The sequence below is a fragment of the Triturus cristatus genome, chromosome 4_2 (genome assembly GCF_964204655.1).
Source record: "Triturus cristatus chromosome 4_2, aTriCri1.1, whole genome shotgun sequence".
In the NCBI taxonomy this organism is placed as follows: domain Eukaryota; kingdom Metazoa; phylum Chordata; class Amphibia; order Caudata; family Salamandridae; genus Triturus; species Triturus cristatus.
This window is the reverse complement of record NC_140586.1, coordinates 62,492,181-62,506,717: the sequence shown is the minus strand read 5'-3', so window position 1 is coordinate 62,506,717 and position 14,537 is coordinate 62,492,181. Positions and strand designations below refer to the sequence as shown.

At 46.6% G+C, this 14,537-nt stretch overlaps 1 protein-coding gene across 2 annotated transcripts in view; it reads left to right on the top strand.

Moving 5' to 3' along the window:
* Positions 1 to 342: 342 nt before the first annotated feature.
* TNFSF14 (TNF superfamily member 14) overlaps positions 343 to 14,537 on the top strand; it is a 93,537-nt gene continuing 79,342 nt past the window's right edge. The window contains exons 1-3 of one of the 2 annotated variants that reach the window (XM_085600522.1): positions 343 to 1,237; positions 1,333 to 2,195; positions 2,613 to 3,718. In XM_085600522.1, coding sequence (XP_085456648.1) covers positions 3,509 to 3,718 — 210 coding nt within the window. In that variant the 5' untranslated portion in view covers positions 343 to 1,237; positions 1,333 to 2,195; positions 2,613 to 3,508. Of the gene's footprint in view, positions 3,719 to 14,537 lie in introns of both variants that reach the window. The other variant, XM_085600521.1, reaches the window with a different exon arrangement.

Here is a 14,537-nt window from a genome sequence, read left to right as displayed (position 1 = left end):
CCGTTGTTGGTGCTGCCATAGACGGATACACACAGCCTGGCCTGGCCCATCTCATTAGGCAATCGGGTAGACCGCCCAGCCATTCATTTAATTCGAAGTAGTGTCACCTCCTCCCACTCAGGCACGTTTTGACTTCCGTGGGTTTCTGCTGAGCTCAGACTCTGCAGTGAGCCGCTGGACACTGTGCAGATTCGCGCAGGGGGCGCGCGGGGTTTCTTTGTAGTAGCAGGATGTGTCAGCCTTTCATTTCTGAGAACGCTGCAGCCCCCACGGAGGGGAACACCTCCTTCTTTTGAGCCTCGTCGGTCTAGAGATATAGGTGGGGGCAGCGCACGGCCCTACACCTTCCGAGCCTAGCCCGGGTCGGAGGAGGAGCGGCAGGCGACATCACCTCCTCGGCTCTCACTTCATCTGAAGCATCACTCCAGTCAACCCTTCTCCAACCAGAGCAGCACCTACAACTCTACAGCTACAAAGCCATCGGAAGGAGGCCGTGCTCACACAGCCCCTACACCATCAGGGACAGCCCCGCCTCTGCTCCAACCTCATCGGAGTCTTTACCTGCTAACTCCCTGCTCCATCACCGGTGGTACCTATTCAAGGTTAACAGCACTGACTCAGCATTTACTCCATCAGAGACAATACCGACTGAGCTCTAATTTCATCAGAATCTTGACCTACTCATTTCCTGCTGCATCAGAGAGGGTAATAATTACTCACTGGTAACTCTATCCTTCCCTAAATTAATCGAAAGCCCGACTTACTCCCCTCAAACGGCATCCAAAGCAGGGCCAACCCAGCTCCTTCTCCATCGATGACAGCTCCTACTCAGCGGCGAGTCCTCAACTTCGTCTAAAGGTGTACCTACTTACCCTCAACCCGTCGGAGACGTGTGCTACTCGCCACTGGCTCCACTGAAGGGGAGGCTGCACGTGCTCCACGCCAACACTTTCAGAATCTGGACTGCGTCACACGGGTACAGCACAAACCTGGATTCATGCCCCAGAGATAGGGTCCCTGCTGACCTCTGACTTCATCTTAAGTAGGCCCTACACAGCCCCAGCTCCATAAAACAGTACCTACTACGCTCCATCTGCCTCGTAGACAGTTCCTACTCTGGTCTAACTCCATCAAAGACAGCGCCTAATCTGGTCTAACTCCATAAAGAACAGCGCCTACTCTGCTCTATCTGCATCGGAAACAGTCCCTACTCTGGTCTAACTCCATAAAGGACAGTGCCTACTCTGATCTATCTGCATCGGAAACAGTCCCTACTCTGGTCTAACTCCATTAAAGACAGCGCCTAATCTGGTCTAACTCCATCAAAGACAGCGCCTAATCTGGTCTAACTCCATAAAGAACTGTGGCTACTCTGGTCTAACTCCCTAAAGGACAGCGCCTACTCTGCTCTATCTGCATCGGAAACAGTCCCTACTCTGGTCTAACTCCATAAAAGACAGTTCCTACTCTGGTCTAACTCCAGAAAGGACAGCGCCTACTCTGATCTATCTGCATCGGAAACAGTCCCTACTCTGGTCTAACTCCATCAAAGACAGCGCCTAATCTGGTCTAACTCCATAAAGAACAGCGCCTACTCTGCTCTATCTGCATCGGAAACAGTCCCTACTCTGGTCTAACTCCATAAAGGACAGTGCCTACTCTGATCTATCTGCATCGGAAACAGTCCCTACTCTGGTCTAACTCCATTAAAGACAGCGCCTAATCTGGTCTAACTCCATAAAGAACTGCGGCTACTCTGGTCTAACTCCCTAAAGGACAGCGCCTACTCTGGTCTAACTCCATAAAGGACAGCGCCTACTCTGGTCTAACTCCATTAAAGACAGCGCCTAATCTGGTCTAACTCCATAAAGAACTGCGGCTACTCTGGTCTAACTCCCTAAAGGACAGCGCCTACTCTGGTCTAACTCCATAAAGGACAGCGCCTAATCTGGTCTAACTCCATAAAGAACTGCGCCTACTGTGGTCTAACTCCAGAAAGGACAGCGCCTACTCTGGTCTAACTCCATAAAGGAGAGCGCCTACTCTGGTCTAACTCCATTAAAGACAGCGCCTACTGTGGTCTAACTCCATAAAGAACAGCGCCTACTCTGCTCTATCTGCATCGGAAACAGTCCCTACTCTGGTCTAACTCCATAAAGGACAGCGCCTACTCTGGTCTAACTCCATAAACGACAGTGCCTACTCTGATCTATCTGCATCGGAAACAGTCCCTACTCTGGTCTAACTCCATTAAAGACAGCGCCTAATCTGGTCTAACTCCATAAAGAACTGCGGCTACTCTGGTCTAACTCCCTAAAGGACAGCGCCTACTCTGGTCTAACTCCATAAAGGACAGCGCCTAATCTGGTCTAACTCCATAAAGAACTGCGCCTACTGTGGTCTAACTCCAGAAAGGACAGCGCCTACTCTGGTCTAACTCCATAAAGGACAGCGCCTACTCTGGTCTAACTCCATTAAAGACAGCGCCTACTGTGGTCTAACTCCATAAAGAACAGCGCCTACTCTGCTCTATCTGCATCGGAAACAGTCCCTACTCTGGTCTAACTCCATAAAGGACAGCGCCTACTCTGGTCTAACTCCATAAACGACAGCGCCTACTCTTCTCTATCTGCATCGGAAACAGTCCCTACTCTGGTCTAACTCCATAAAGGACAGTTCCTACTCTGGTCTAACTCCATAAAGGACAGCGCCTACTCTGGTCTAACTCCATAAAGGACAGCGCCTACTCTGGTCTAACTCCATAAAGGACAGCGCCTACTCTGATCTATCTGCATCGGAAACAGTCCCTACTCTGGCCTAACTCCATTAAAGACAGCGCCTACTGTGGTCTAACTCCAGGAAGGACAGCGCCTACTCTGATCTATCTGCATCGGAAACAGTCCCTACTCTGGTCTAACTCCATAAAGGACAGCGCCTACTCTGGTCTAACTCCATAAACGACAGCGCCTACTCTTCTCTATCTGCATCGGAAACAGTCCCTACTCTGGTCTAACTCCATAAAGGACAGTTCCTACTCTGGTCTAACTCCATAAAGGACAGCGCCTACTCTGGTCTAACTCCATAAAGGACAGCGCCTACTCTGGTCTAACGTCACCAGAGACAGTCATTACTCTGTTCAGACTTGTTTGGAGACAGTGCCTACTGGGTTCCAACTCCATAAAAGGAGACAGTGTTGACTGAGCTGTAACTTCATCAGAGCCATCACCCTCTTCTATGAAGTTCCATTAGTGACAGCGCCCGCTCTGTACCTCCATTGGAGACAATGTGCACTCGGCTCCAGCGCCGTTCCTGAGAGTTGCAAGCATTTCCCTTCTCAAGCAGCGTCTAATCACTCCTGAGCGAGAGGCTCGGACTCCAGTAAAGGCTACGGCTCCGTTGGAGACAGTTCCCACTCACTTCGACGGCATCAAGAAGAATACCGCGGACATTTTAACTTCACTAAAGGCCGCGCGGCGCGCGCACATCTCCAGCTCCACTGGTTGCCAGAATGGACCCGGCGGTGTGCTACCCTTCCGTCTTCGTGGTGGACAGACAGGTGCACCCCGTGCCGCTGGTAAAGAAGCAGAGACCGAAGCCCTCGCTGCTGCACACCGTGGCGCTCCTGCTGGCGCTGCTGGCGCTGGCAGGGCTGGCCGTCGAGGCCTACTTCCTGAGGGGCTTCCAGGAGGATCTCAAGGCGCTAACCTCTCAACTCTCAGTAAGTGAGACTCGGGAACACAGGCAGTGTCTGTGGTCGTTCTGGGTGTGTGAGCCGACGCGGTGTCGCTGTCCATGTGTGCACAATGTGGCATGGGTTGCCCCTACATTTGTGGACACTATGGTGTGGATCACTGCCCAGGGCACACAACGTAGGCTGGGGTTTGAAGGCACCTCCAAACATGTACATCGGGGCATGGGGACACATTCCATCCGTGAACATGCACAAGATACACAGCAATGTGTCTGTACTGTTTGTTGCACGTCGTAAATGTCTATTAGTGCCCATTGGGCAGGGATCAGTACCTAAGTCAACACGTTGTGGCCTGTGGTAGTGGTTACCCTCTATACATGCATAATGTCACGGCCTGCTTTAGGGCTGGTGGCACCCACTGCGACACTGTTTATTGGCGTCCCCCCCCAAAGACCATCTCTGCTACGGATTCCCTCACTATCACCCTTTATCGGGGCCCCACAGTCTCCATAACCAATCCTTCTCTCAGATTCCTTTAATTCGTTTGATAGCGCCACTCATTGCAGTGTAGAGTGTCAGAGCAATTTACATCACACACATTACACAGAGACATAAGACAGAGAGAAATGTTACATGAAACACAGGACTACAAGGAGTAGGAGTCACATGGCATCCATACTAGTAGGCAGTATAGTTTATAGCTGACTGTTCTATATTAGGATTGTAATTTATAAACGGCAAGTAACAAAGGATCTCTCAAACAAAAGCAGTAACTCTCTGACCTAGTTACATTATATGCACTTTGTGATCTGCATGGTATACGTTCTTTGCAGCAGGTACAATAACCCACTGCACTACTTTACCATGAGTCAAAACATCCACTAGACAAACCTCCAATCTCTCTCTAGGAACAGCATTAATCACCGGAGTTATCTTGACATTTTTATTGTTGCCTGAAAATTGCTGGAGGCCAGGAACACAGCAGCAGGTGCTTTTCAAACCCTAATATACTTGTAAACATGACGCCCCCATCCGAAGACATCGCCTTATGTGGTCGCACTGCCCTAGAGCTCGCCCTGACCCTGATATACTTGCAAACATGACACCCCACCCTAAGTCAGAGCCTGGTGCGGTCTCACCGGTAGCACTGCCCTAGAGCCGGCCTGGCATAATATAGCATACCCCCCTCCCTCCAATGTGTGCACAATGATCCACGTTCCAAAAGTAAATTGCATTGGTCTCAGAAAAAAAAACATGGGGGTCTTGTTTCCTATGCACAATATAATATAAAGGTCTTTTACCACGTGTGTGTAGCATAGCATAGGGAAACCGCTTCTGTTTACCTAGAGTGGTGTGGGGCGTTTTGTGCATTACGCAGCTTTGAGTCACTGTCCATATGTGCACGAAAGGCATGTGGGCCAATCTTAGGGTAATTTTCAACCTGTGCAAAAGTACCATTGATTCATAGGTCATATGTGCACAATAGGACAAGAGGTTACTGTCCATATGTTCATGGTGTAACATGCGTATCTTGTCATGTGCACACATTATTCTTTTCCGTGTATGCAAAGTGTAGCATGGGGCTTACTGTGCCTAGGCATGGCACCTCTGCTCACTGTGCCATAGTACTCAATCTACACCCTACAGATTAGGCCCAGATAAGTCCCAAAACAGTCTGGGATTGCTTATGTTCAAGTCTTGGGGTTCACGATTGACAGTTCTGGACAGACGTTTCCTATGAAGGACAGGATCAGTAATTATTTGTGTAAAGTGGGCTTCTCTCTAGAGCATCAAAGTGGGCGCACATGTCGCATGGAGTTACTCTGCATGTATGTCTGGCAGCAGCATATGAGGTAACCTCCATATGTGCAAAAAGTTGCATTGAGCCCCCTTCCATGTTTTTGTATCCTGATTTGACATGACCATCCCTTTGTGTACAATGTGCTTGGAGTCACCAACCGTGTATCCACAAAGTGGATGCCTTTTGTTCCATGAGTCCACAATGTGGCATGTGGTCGCCATATATGTGTGCCCAACATAGACTGCAGTCTCATGTCACATGTTCAGAATGTGGCATGAGTTCATTTTAAATTCATCCACCACATAGTATGGGGTTCCCATGCAAATATGTACTGCGCGGCACCCTAATAAAAGTGCACACAAAGGGCCTGAGTTGCAAAGGTAACTTACACTTTTGAGTACGTTTACTACTTTTTAGAATTCACAAACTGCACTTTTGCAGTAACTTACACTTTTGTAGTAAACTTGCACTTTCATAGGAAATCCAGCACTGCACGTGGCCAACCACTGGTTCTGCATCACCGTCTCATAGCATAGGTAGGAACTGACTACAAAAATTTAAGTTACTACAAAAGTGTAATTTACTACAGAAGCGCAGTTTGTGAACACTAAAAAGTAGTAAACATACTCAAAAGTTTTTAACTACAAATCTGCAGTTTGTGAATGGCACTTTGTAGTAATTTTTGTAGCACTACTCTATTGCTACAAAACTTACTACAAAGTGTAGTTTGTTAATCATGCTCCATGTGACATGTGTGTACAACATGGCATGGATTCCCCATAAAAGAGTACATGATAAGAGCATGAAGCCATCATTTAAAAACTTTGTGTGTGAGCAGGTACAGTTATGTAGCACCTTCGGAAACATGAATGCTTCTTTGAGCTTTACTCTTTTTTTTTTTTTTTAATTCTTTTTATTTGCATTTTCAGCAACAAAACAAATACCATTCACTGCAGTGTGCATAGGATATGCTAGTGACGATACAGCTCCCCACCAACACAACAATATCAATAGGATTGCCAGGTGCCAACCTGTCAGTTGAGCTTTGCTCTTAAGCTCTGGAGAATTGGGGTGCATGAATCAAGCCCTCTAAAACAGTTTATTTTGAAAAGATTTTGTTTTAATCCGCTTTAAGAAATGCAGTTGAGACCCCACAGAAGGGTGGCCAGCCTGCCCACATTCAAAGGACACTCACTGAGAACTCTTTCGTTCCTTCTGGGTGTGTCTGGCTCTCTGATCGGACATAAGCATGGCCACTGAAGTTATGCGATTGTGCGGTTCAGTGATTTTCACATAATTATAGATTTGCTGCATTTGCCACATAATCCATCATCTGCTGCCTAATCTGCAGATTTTAACAAAAAAATAGTTTACAGCTCAAACGGTTCAAAAGTTGCTAAAAACACAGAGGCACATGTTGCCACACAGTGGAAGGCCTTTTGCAAAGGATGCCTGGTCACCTTTCTTTTGCTTGTTGCTATATTTGGATATTAAACTGGTACTAATGGGGAGCACCCAATGCTCAGACAGTGTTAACAAGTGTAAAAAAAAAAGTACAAAATAACGAAGTTATTAAAAATGTGTCACATTATGCTGCATAATTTGCCTTTTCTTGCCGCATAATTTACTCAACCTTACTGCATAATCTGTCCCTCTTCTGTTGCATAATTCCAGTGGCCCTGGACGTAAGTATGGTGGGTCCTCTCTCAGTAGACATCATCAGGTTTTGCTCGTTCAAAGTGGCCATGCTAACCACAGCTAGGTGGTCATTTCTTTTTGTATCCTTGGAAGAATTATATTATTTCTTTAACTTTGGGGGTTTGTAAATCCCATCACATGCTAAGTTCACACATAAACATTATTTCAGAGATCTAGACAGGAGTTGATTAATGCTTCCACTTCCTGCCAGCGGTTGCCCACACATGCAGTCTCCTCGACTTTTTGATCAGCTACTAGCAGTTTTTGGTGCCCAGACTCACCTGGTGTGTCATCATGAGGTCCTGGATTTGCACCACGCAATACCTTTCCACTCGAGTTGAATTGGGGATCTTTTTCCCCAAATAGATGCAAATGTAACTCATCTGCCAGCCTATTCCAGATCCTTTACAGGCCAAAATTGATCCTGAATCTGTTAGTTGGATGTGCCTTGGTTCCAGCGCCATTGTAGTCAGTTTATCAGCTTTGCATAATTTGAGGCGGTGGTTTCCAGTGCTCAGCACCTGCACTTTATTGTCAACACCAGCTCTTAAGACAGCCTGCCACATGGGGGCGCTGTTTGTCTTATTTTTGAGGAGTACAACGGCTGTTGTTTGATAATTAAATATACATTAAAATCACTAATACCTGCAACCTGACGCAATAAGAACAGCTTGAGTGGCATGTATTAGTCACTTTAATGTATGTTTACAGTCTGAATTGTCATACCTGTATGAGTGTGAGGGCTAGTGGTGATAGTACTGTCATTGGCAGCGCTGGTGGGAACAATGAGTGGTGAAAGCTGCAGTGGTGTCCTGACAAGGGCCCTTGTACTTTCTTTTGTTCTCCAAATTATGCACTGGCATCCGGTGTCCGTCTCATTTACATATAATTATGTATGATCTTTTTAAGACTGAATCTGCAGACCATGCTTTTAGTTCTCAAAACAAGGGAAAGCGAGCTCTTGTTGCACACCACAACCATAGATCCATAGTGTAGACTGGCGCCATCTTATCCCCACCCAACACTACTACCACGGACGATAAAAAAACACATGAACTGATTCCTCACTTTCCACTTTACCCTCCAGCCGGAAATAATCTGGTAATGAGAAATATATGGTCAAGTGTTCTGTAGGCAACAAGTTCAATAAAACCGCAGAGCCACCCAGCCCTTATCCATCGCCTCAAACGTCATGTCGTAGATTACCCGCCAGCCCCTCTCTTCTTTAGGATAAACCAAACCCTAGACTGAAGGAGGTGTACAACAGGAAGCTTGTGTTGCTGTCCAACGTTGCACAAGTTGGCATGGATCACTGACCTTGCGTCTAGGCCCTGACTCGGAGTGCCTGTCCATATCTTTTCAACCCAACAAGGCGTACATTTTTGTTTAAAAAAACATGCGGCATGCTGTGGCATTAGTTAGCTATCCACGTGCGCACAACGTGTGTCCATATTTACACCGCATGGTGATGCTGTCAACGTCCAATTGTAAATAGTGGGTTTCGGGGTCGTCGGTCACTGACAATGTGTGTGACTACATCAACAAAATAGGGACAAGGGGGTAAGTTTAACGAGGTCCAATGTACATACCCCGTCAAGTAATGATGCAAAAAAGGGTACTACAATGTGTGTGACTGCCACCTACTGTATTTGCGCTACACCGCATGGGTTTTTCCTCAGTGTGCTCTGCCCATTGCATGAATAATTTATTGCAGCTTTCTGGTGTGCTTTTTTTCATAATAGAGGCCAGCGGGCCAACTTTAAGGTGGAGGGTTCACATAAAACGAGCACACCGGGATTCTCCTTCCTAAGTCTTTTTCAAGGAGAGTGAGGGTGAGGGCAGATTCAAACTCGCATGCTGCCGCCATTTTAGTTGTGACAAGATGGCCAAGTTAGCCATCTTGTGAGGGTGGCGGGATTACAGGGACATATTTCAATGAGTCTCTTGCGGCCATCTTCTATGTATGTAGGGACAGCCCTGATGCCCCCTTACAAGTAGCGCAACTACTTTACTACAAGGGGGTAGATTCCTTCTTAGTACATTATCTGGCCATCTAACGTCTTTAGGTTCCGGCCTGCAACAGAACTGCCGGGCAGAGGACAAGATAACTAACTGCAAAATCAATATCTTTTAAATAGAAATGAAAATAGAATCCTTTTTTTGTTTCCATGTGTTGCAATGATGTGTTGTAGTCAATGAGGTAGATCAAAGTAGATGTTTATTTGTAGATTATAAGATGGTAGTTCCATAGTAGATGAGTTAGATCAGGTTGATATATGGTCCCACCAGGAACTGCATCTCTGCTGCTCAGCCCACTCTCTCCAACTGTCATACCTCCCAGTCAGCCAGGCACACCAACATTCCATCAGTCATCAGGCATTCCATCATTCCATTCACATACACAAGCATACTGGCTAAGCAGCAAGAAACGTAGATACAACACATCCTCTTTCTTTACGAAATCAAAAACAAATAGAAACAAGCCTAAATGAGAGTATCACCAATATGCAGAAGACTTGTTAAAACATTGCATTCAAAATATACATCTTAAATGAAGAAATGATGTATAATGACAAAGATAGTGAGCATACAAAATGAGTGAAACAAAAGATAGTGAGAATACGAAATGAGTGAAGATATATAGAAAAGAATTAAGTGCCAAAGAGAATATAAGGATTTTACATAGCACCCATCCCCTTTCCTTGGAAAAAATACAGAAAATTAGAAAAAGCAAGAATGGAAAAATATGAAACAAAGAATTGAGGAAAAGAAAGAGATTCACATGGAAAGAAAATTACACCTTGAAAATGAGAATGTGACAAAAATCACCATATTAAATTAAATTAAATTATAACATGCCCATTAAGCACTCACAATTTCAACAATTCATTAATAAATTGCCCACGTTTCTTGCTGCTTAGCCAGTGTGCATGGGTATGTGAATGGAATGTGTTGTAGTCAATGAGGTAGATCAAAGTAGATGTTTATTTGTAGATTATAAGATGGTAGTTACATAGTAGATGAGTTAGATCAGGTTGATTTATGGTCCCACCAGGAACTGCATCTCTGCTGCTCAGCCCACTCTCTCCAACTGTCATACCTCCCAGTCAGCCAGGCACGCCAACATTCCATCAGTCATCAGGCATTCCATCATTCCATTCACATACACAAGCATACTGGCTAAGCAGCAAGAAACGTAGATACAACACCTTGGTTCCTCTTGCACCAGTAGATGAGCCAAAATAGCTCAGTTAGAGCTGCGCACGACAGCAACATCAGTGATGACCCACTTATTGCACATTTTTGCAACTTGGATATATATCTCAGATTTTGCTTTACCATTGCAATGTGTGATGCCGCACTTCACGGGCATGGCTCACCGGATCACTACATAGAAAGCAATACAAAGCGACGCTACCACCAGACTGGGGTGAAAATCACAAATAAAGTTACCACACATCATTCCAAATTTAGTTGCTTGAAATATAAAACCTGCAAGTATTAGCACGCGGCAACCTTAGTGACACTAGAAAACCTTGTAGTATTTTTATTGACACTAGTAAGCCCTGGATGTGCATGGGCCAATAAGTACAGCTTTGGGCCTAATTTAGACTTGGCCTAGATGGAAATTCTCCCAATTTCTGGAGGAAGTGTGCGGAATCCGGAGGAATTTCCTCTCCCTCTATTGTACCATAGTATGGAGGTAATCACACACGTGGGTTCTCTTCTGGAGTTTAGCTTTCCAGCCAGAAATCAGAGAATTTACTGTACCCACCCAACTATAAATCAGTGCCCTGCTGCTGTTAGATACAGGGAGTTTTTCTGCCAACAGATGTGGCTAGTTTTCTTAGCTGTGCTTTTAGATGGCACAACCCCTGAAGCCTCCCCCACACTGTCCCCCGCCCCTGTCCATCCATAAAGTTTGAAAACTGAGTTCAATATCCTGGACACCTCATGAAAGGCTGTTGTTCCACCCGCTGAGTTAGTTCCAAAGCTGGACACTAGAATCATGTATGCCCGCCACCCTCATTCAGGGCTATCCTGTTGGCTGCAGACTTGTGCCACACCTTTAGACTGCAGCCGCTTCTGCCTTCCTCCCCGCACCCCATCCCTCATAGTGCTTTGGAGCCCAGAAATGCAGCGTGAAGTGCTTTACAAAAACACAAATAAATAAATACGCAGGGGCGTAGCTTTTGGGAGGTGGGGGGAAGAGGGGGTGTTACACCCCCTCCCCTCTAATAAATGTATTCTCTAGTAAATAGTTGGGCTGGGGTGGTTGGGGGAGGGGATGTTACACCCCCTCCCCCCTAGTAAATAGTTGGGCTGGGGTGGTTGGGGGAGGGGATGTTACACCCCCTCCTCCCTAATAAATGTATTCTCTAGTAAATAGTTGTGCACGGGTGCTTTCAGTCGGTGAGGTGTCTGTCGGGTTTCACTGAGGATTTTTACATGCACACACGGGCTAAAACACACACAATCTCTTTCCTCTCTGTTTTGAAGTTCTAAAAAAATGTTGGCTATTTTACAAAATATTTTGTTTTAAGTAACCCTAACAATCCACATTGATCTCCCTTTACGCTGCCCCTTAACCCCTTCGCTGCGGCGGGAATTTTGCCGCAGCGCTGGGGGGGGTTGGGGGGCAGCGCGGTGGCGCTGTGCTCATGACGGAGCCACTCCGTCATGAGCCACGGTTGAGCTGTGCTCATGACGGAGTGGTTCCATCATGACTCCGCCCAGTTGCATTGTCCCCTCGTACAGGCGGGGAAACAGCGTCGCGTGGGCGGAGCGGCCGCCAACGGTCGCGGCATGACGGAACCACTCCGTCCTGAGCACACGGCAACCGTGGCTCATGACGGAATGGCTCCGTCATGAGCAGGGGAGGGGTTAAGCCCCACTCATGTCCTGCTTCTCCGATAATGTATTTTACTATTGTACGCCAGCCAGATTGTTGTGAAATATAAGCCCCCCCTCTCTCCCCAACCCCAACCCCCTCCCCTTCTCCAGTCTTACTGCCCATGCTATGCCCCTGTAAATACGTCCTTTATTCACTGCCATTTGAAATCACACATTGTATGCTTTGGGTTACAGGAAACCATAAACGTTACAGTTAAAATACAGAGGGGCTTATTTACAAGCCCCTTGTGCCACTTTTGCGTCATTTTCAACATGGGAAAAGTGACGTACGGGTGGCGTAAGGGGCTTGTAAATAAGCCCCAGAATATGCAAGGAAGTCTATATAATTGAAATTACGGTTAGTTGTTGTTCAGTAAATCTTTCAAACGTTGGAAAAGGTCGAGTTCTAAAACAACACTTACTAAACCCGTACGTCACTTTTCCCATGTTAAAAATGATGCAAAAGTGGCGCAAGGGGCTTGTAAATAAGCCCCATCGTTCCATGTTCACTTGAGTAAACAGCTAATAGGTGCCCAATCCTTTTTGCTAGGGAGGATGCGAGCAAATGCTGTATCCTGGCAACCATTGTGTTAGGAGAGATGCACACAAGGAGCCTGCCATAAAGGGGAATGGGGGGGGGGGTATCCTAAACACAGAAATGTTATGTTCAGCCTCAGTGTTCCGTTAAGCCCCTTCAGGCCTGCACTACAAGTTGCTTGGAGCAGCATCCGCTGTATCGATAGCAGTTCAGGCAACTCCTCATGGCCTAATATTTCTGGACCTGAAATTACCAGGTCAGGTGTTCTGTAACACCAAACCTTGTTCGAGATTGGAAGACGAGCAGGAGGTCACTGGTCTAGCAGGTGGTGAATATCTGAGTTAATTTACCCAGAATCAGGGTAAACCTGTGCAAGAGAACACAGTGATTCTGTCCACGGCCCGTTATTCCCCATTCAGCAGAGATTAACTCATGATCCCCGTTTATTTTATTATATATTTATTTATTTATTAGTTGAATTTGTAAGGCGCAACAGCTACCCAAGAAGGGTTTCCCGGGGCCAGAGCGGACTGGGTGGAATACAAGCAGCTTGGGGAAGTTAATGGTTGAATAGCCAGGTCTTCAGGGATTTGCGGAAGCGGGTATAGACTGTTTCAGTCCGGATGGCTGGGGGGAGTGAGTTCCAAAGAGAGGGTCTAAGATAGGCAAAAGATCTGCCTCCCATCCTTGATAGTTTGAATCTGGATACAAAGAAGTTCTCCTGAGTTGATGAGCGGAGGTGTCGAGCAGGCACGTAGGGGCTGACCAGGGACTGTAGGTACTGTGGGGCCCTGCCGGGTTTCATTTTGAACATGTAGCTCAGGGCTTTGAACTTGATACAGTTTTCTACCCTGAGCCAATGTAGGTCCCGTATGTGGCTGGAGATGGAGGTAGCTCTGGGGACCCTGCAAAGGAGTCTTGCCGCAGAGTTTTGCACCATCTGTAACCTTCGAGTCACAGCCTTGTTCGACCCAAGGTATAGTACATTTCCATAGTCCAGCCTTGAGGTGACAAGAGCTTGGACCACTGTTCTCTGGGTAGGCTCCGGCAGCATCCAGATGATTTTTCTGAGCCACTTCAAAACAGTGAAGCATGTGGCAGTGACCTTGACTGCCTGGTGGTGCATAGTGAGTGAGCCGTCAATGGTTACACCTAGGTTACGGACGTAATCAGACGGAGAGCTATAGAATAGAATCATTAATAAAAGCCCCAGATATCTCCCAGCGGGGTAACACAGATCACGACTGTCATAGGTGGCAGAAGGTATAGTTCACGATGACAAAGTGACCAACAGCAGCACTTGTTTTACAGTTTGCAAGTTGACCTTTTCAGCATTTTTTTACTCCTACCCTCGTGCTGGCATCAGAATTATCTGTCACCTCTCACAGACGGCAGAACTAACCATAACGTTGTACTGTTAGCAGGGGCGCAAGGAGACCCGAACTGCGGGGGGGGGGGGGGAGGGGTTCACTCTCCCAACCTGGGCTGGCAGTAGCACTGGCCGCACACTGTGCAAAAGTCTTTTTTGCCTCCTCCTTCTCCATGTATTCCCGCAGTACCACTCACCAAAAATGCACCTCATCTCTCTATAGCACCTTTCTGACAATTTTTTTTTTATATAGCGCTACTCATAGTTTACTCACACTCAGTTCTATGATCTGCATAGTACACTTTCTTTGTAGCAGGCACATTAACCCTCTGCGCTGTGTGGGTGGCAGGAGTACCCATGTGAGTGCACGGTGAGCGATGCGACAGTGTGAGTAGGGTAAGAGGAGTGACTGCAGGGTGAGTGAGGTGACCATATGAATGTGGGTGCAAATGTAAGTGCAGAGTGGGACGAATGAATGAATGGTTAGTGATGGGCTTGTTCGAGTGAGATTGTAGATTGAGCAGTGAGGGGGACAGGTGAATGAAGT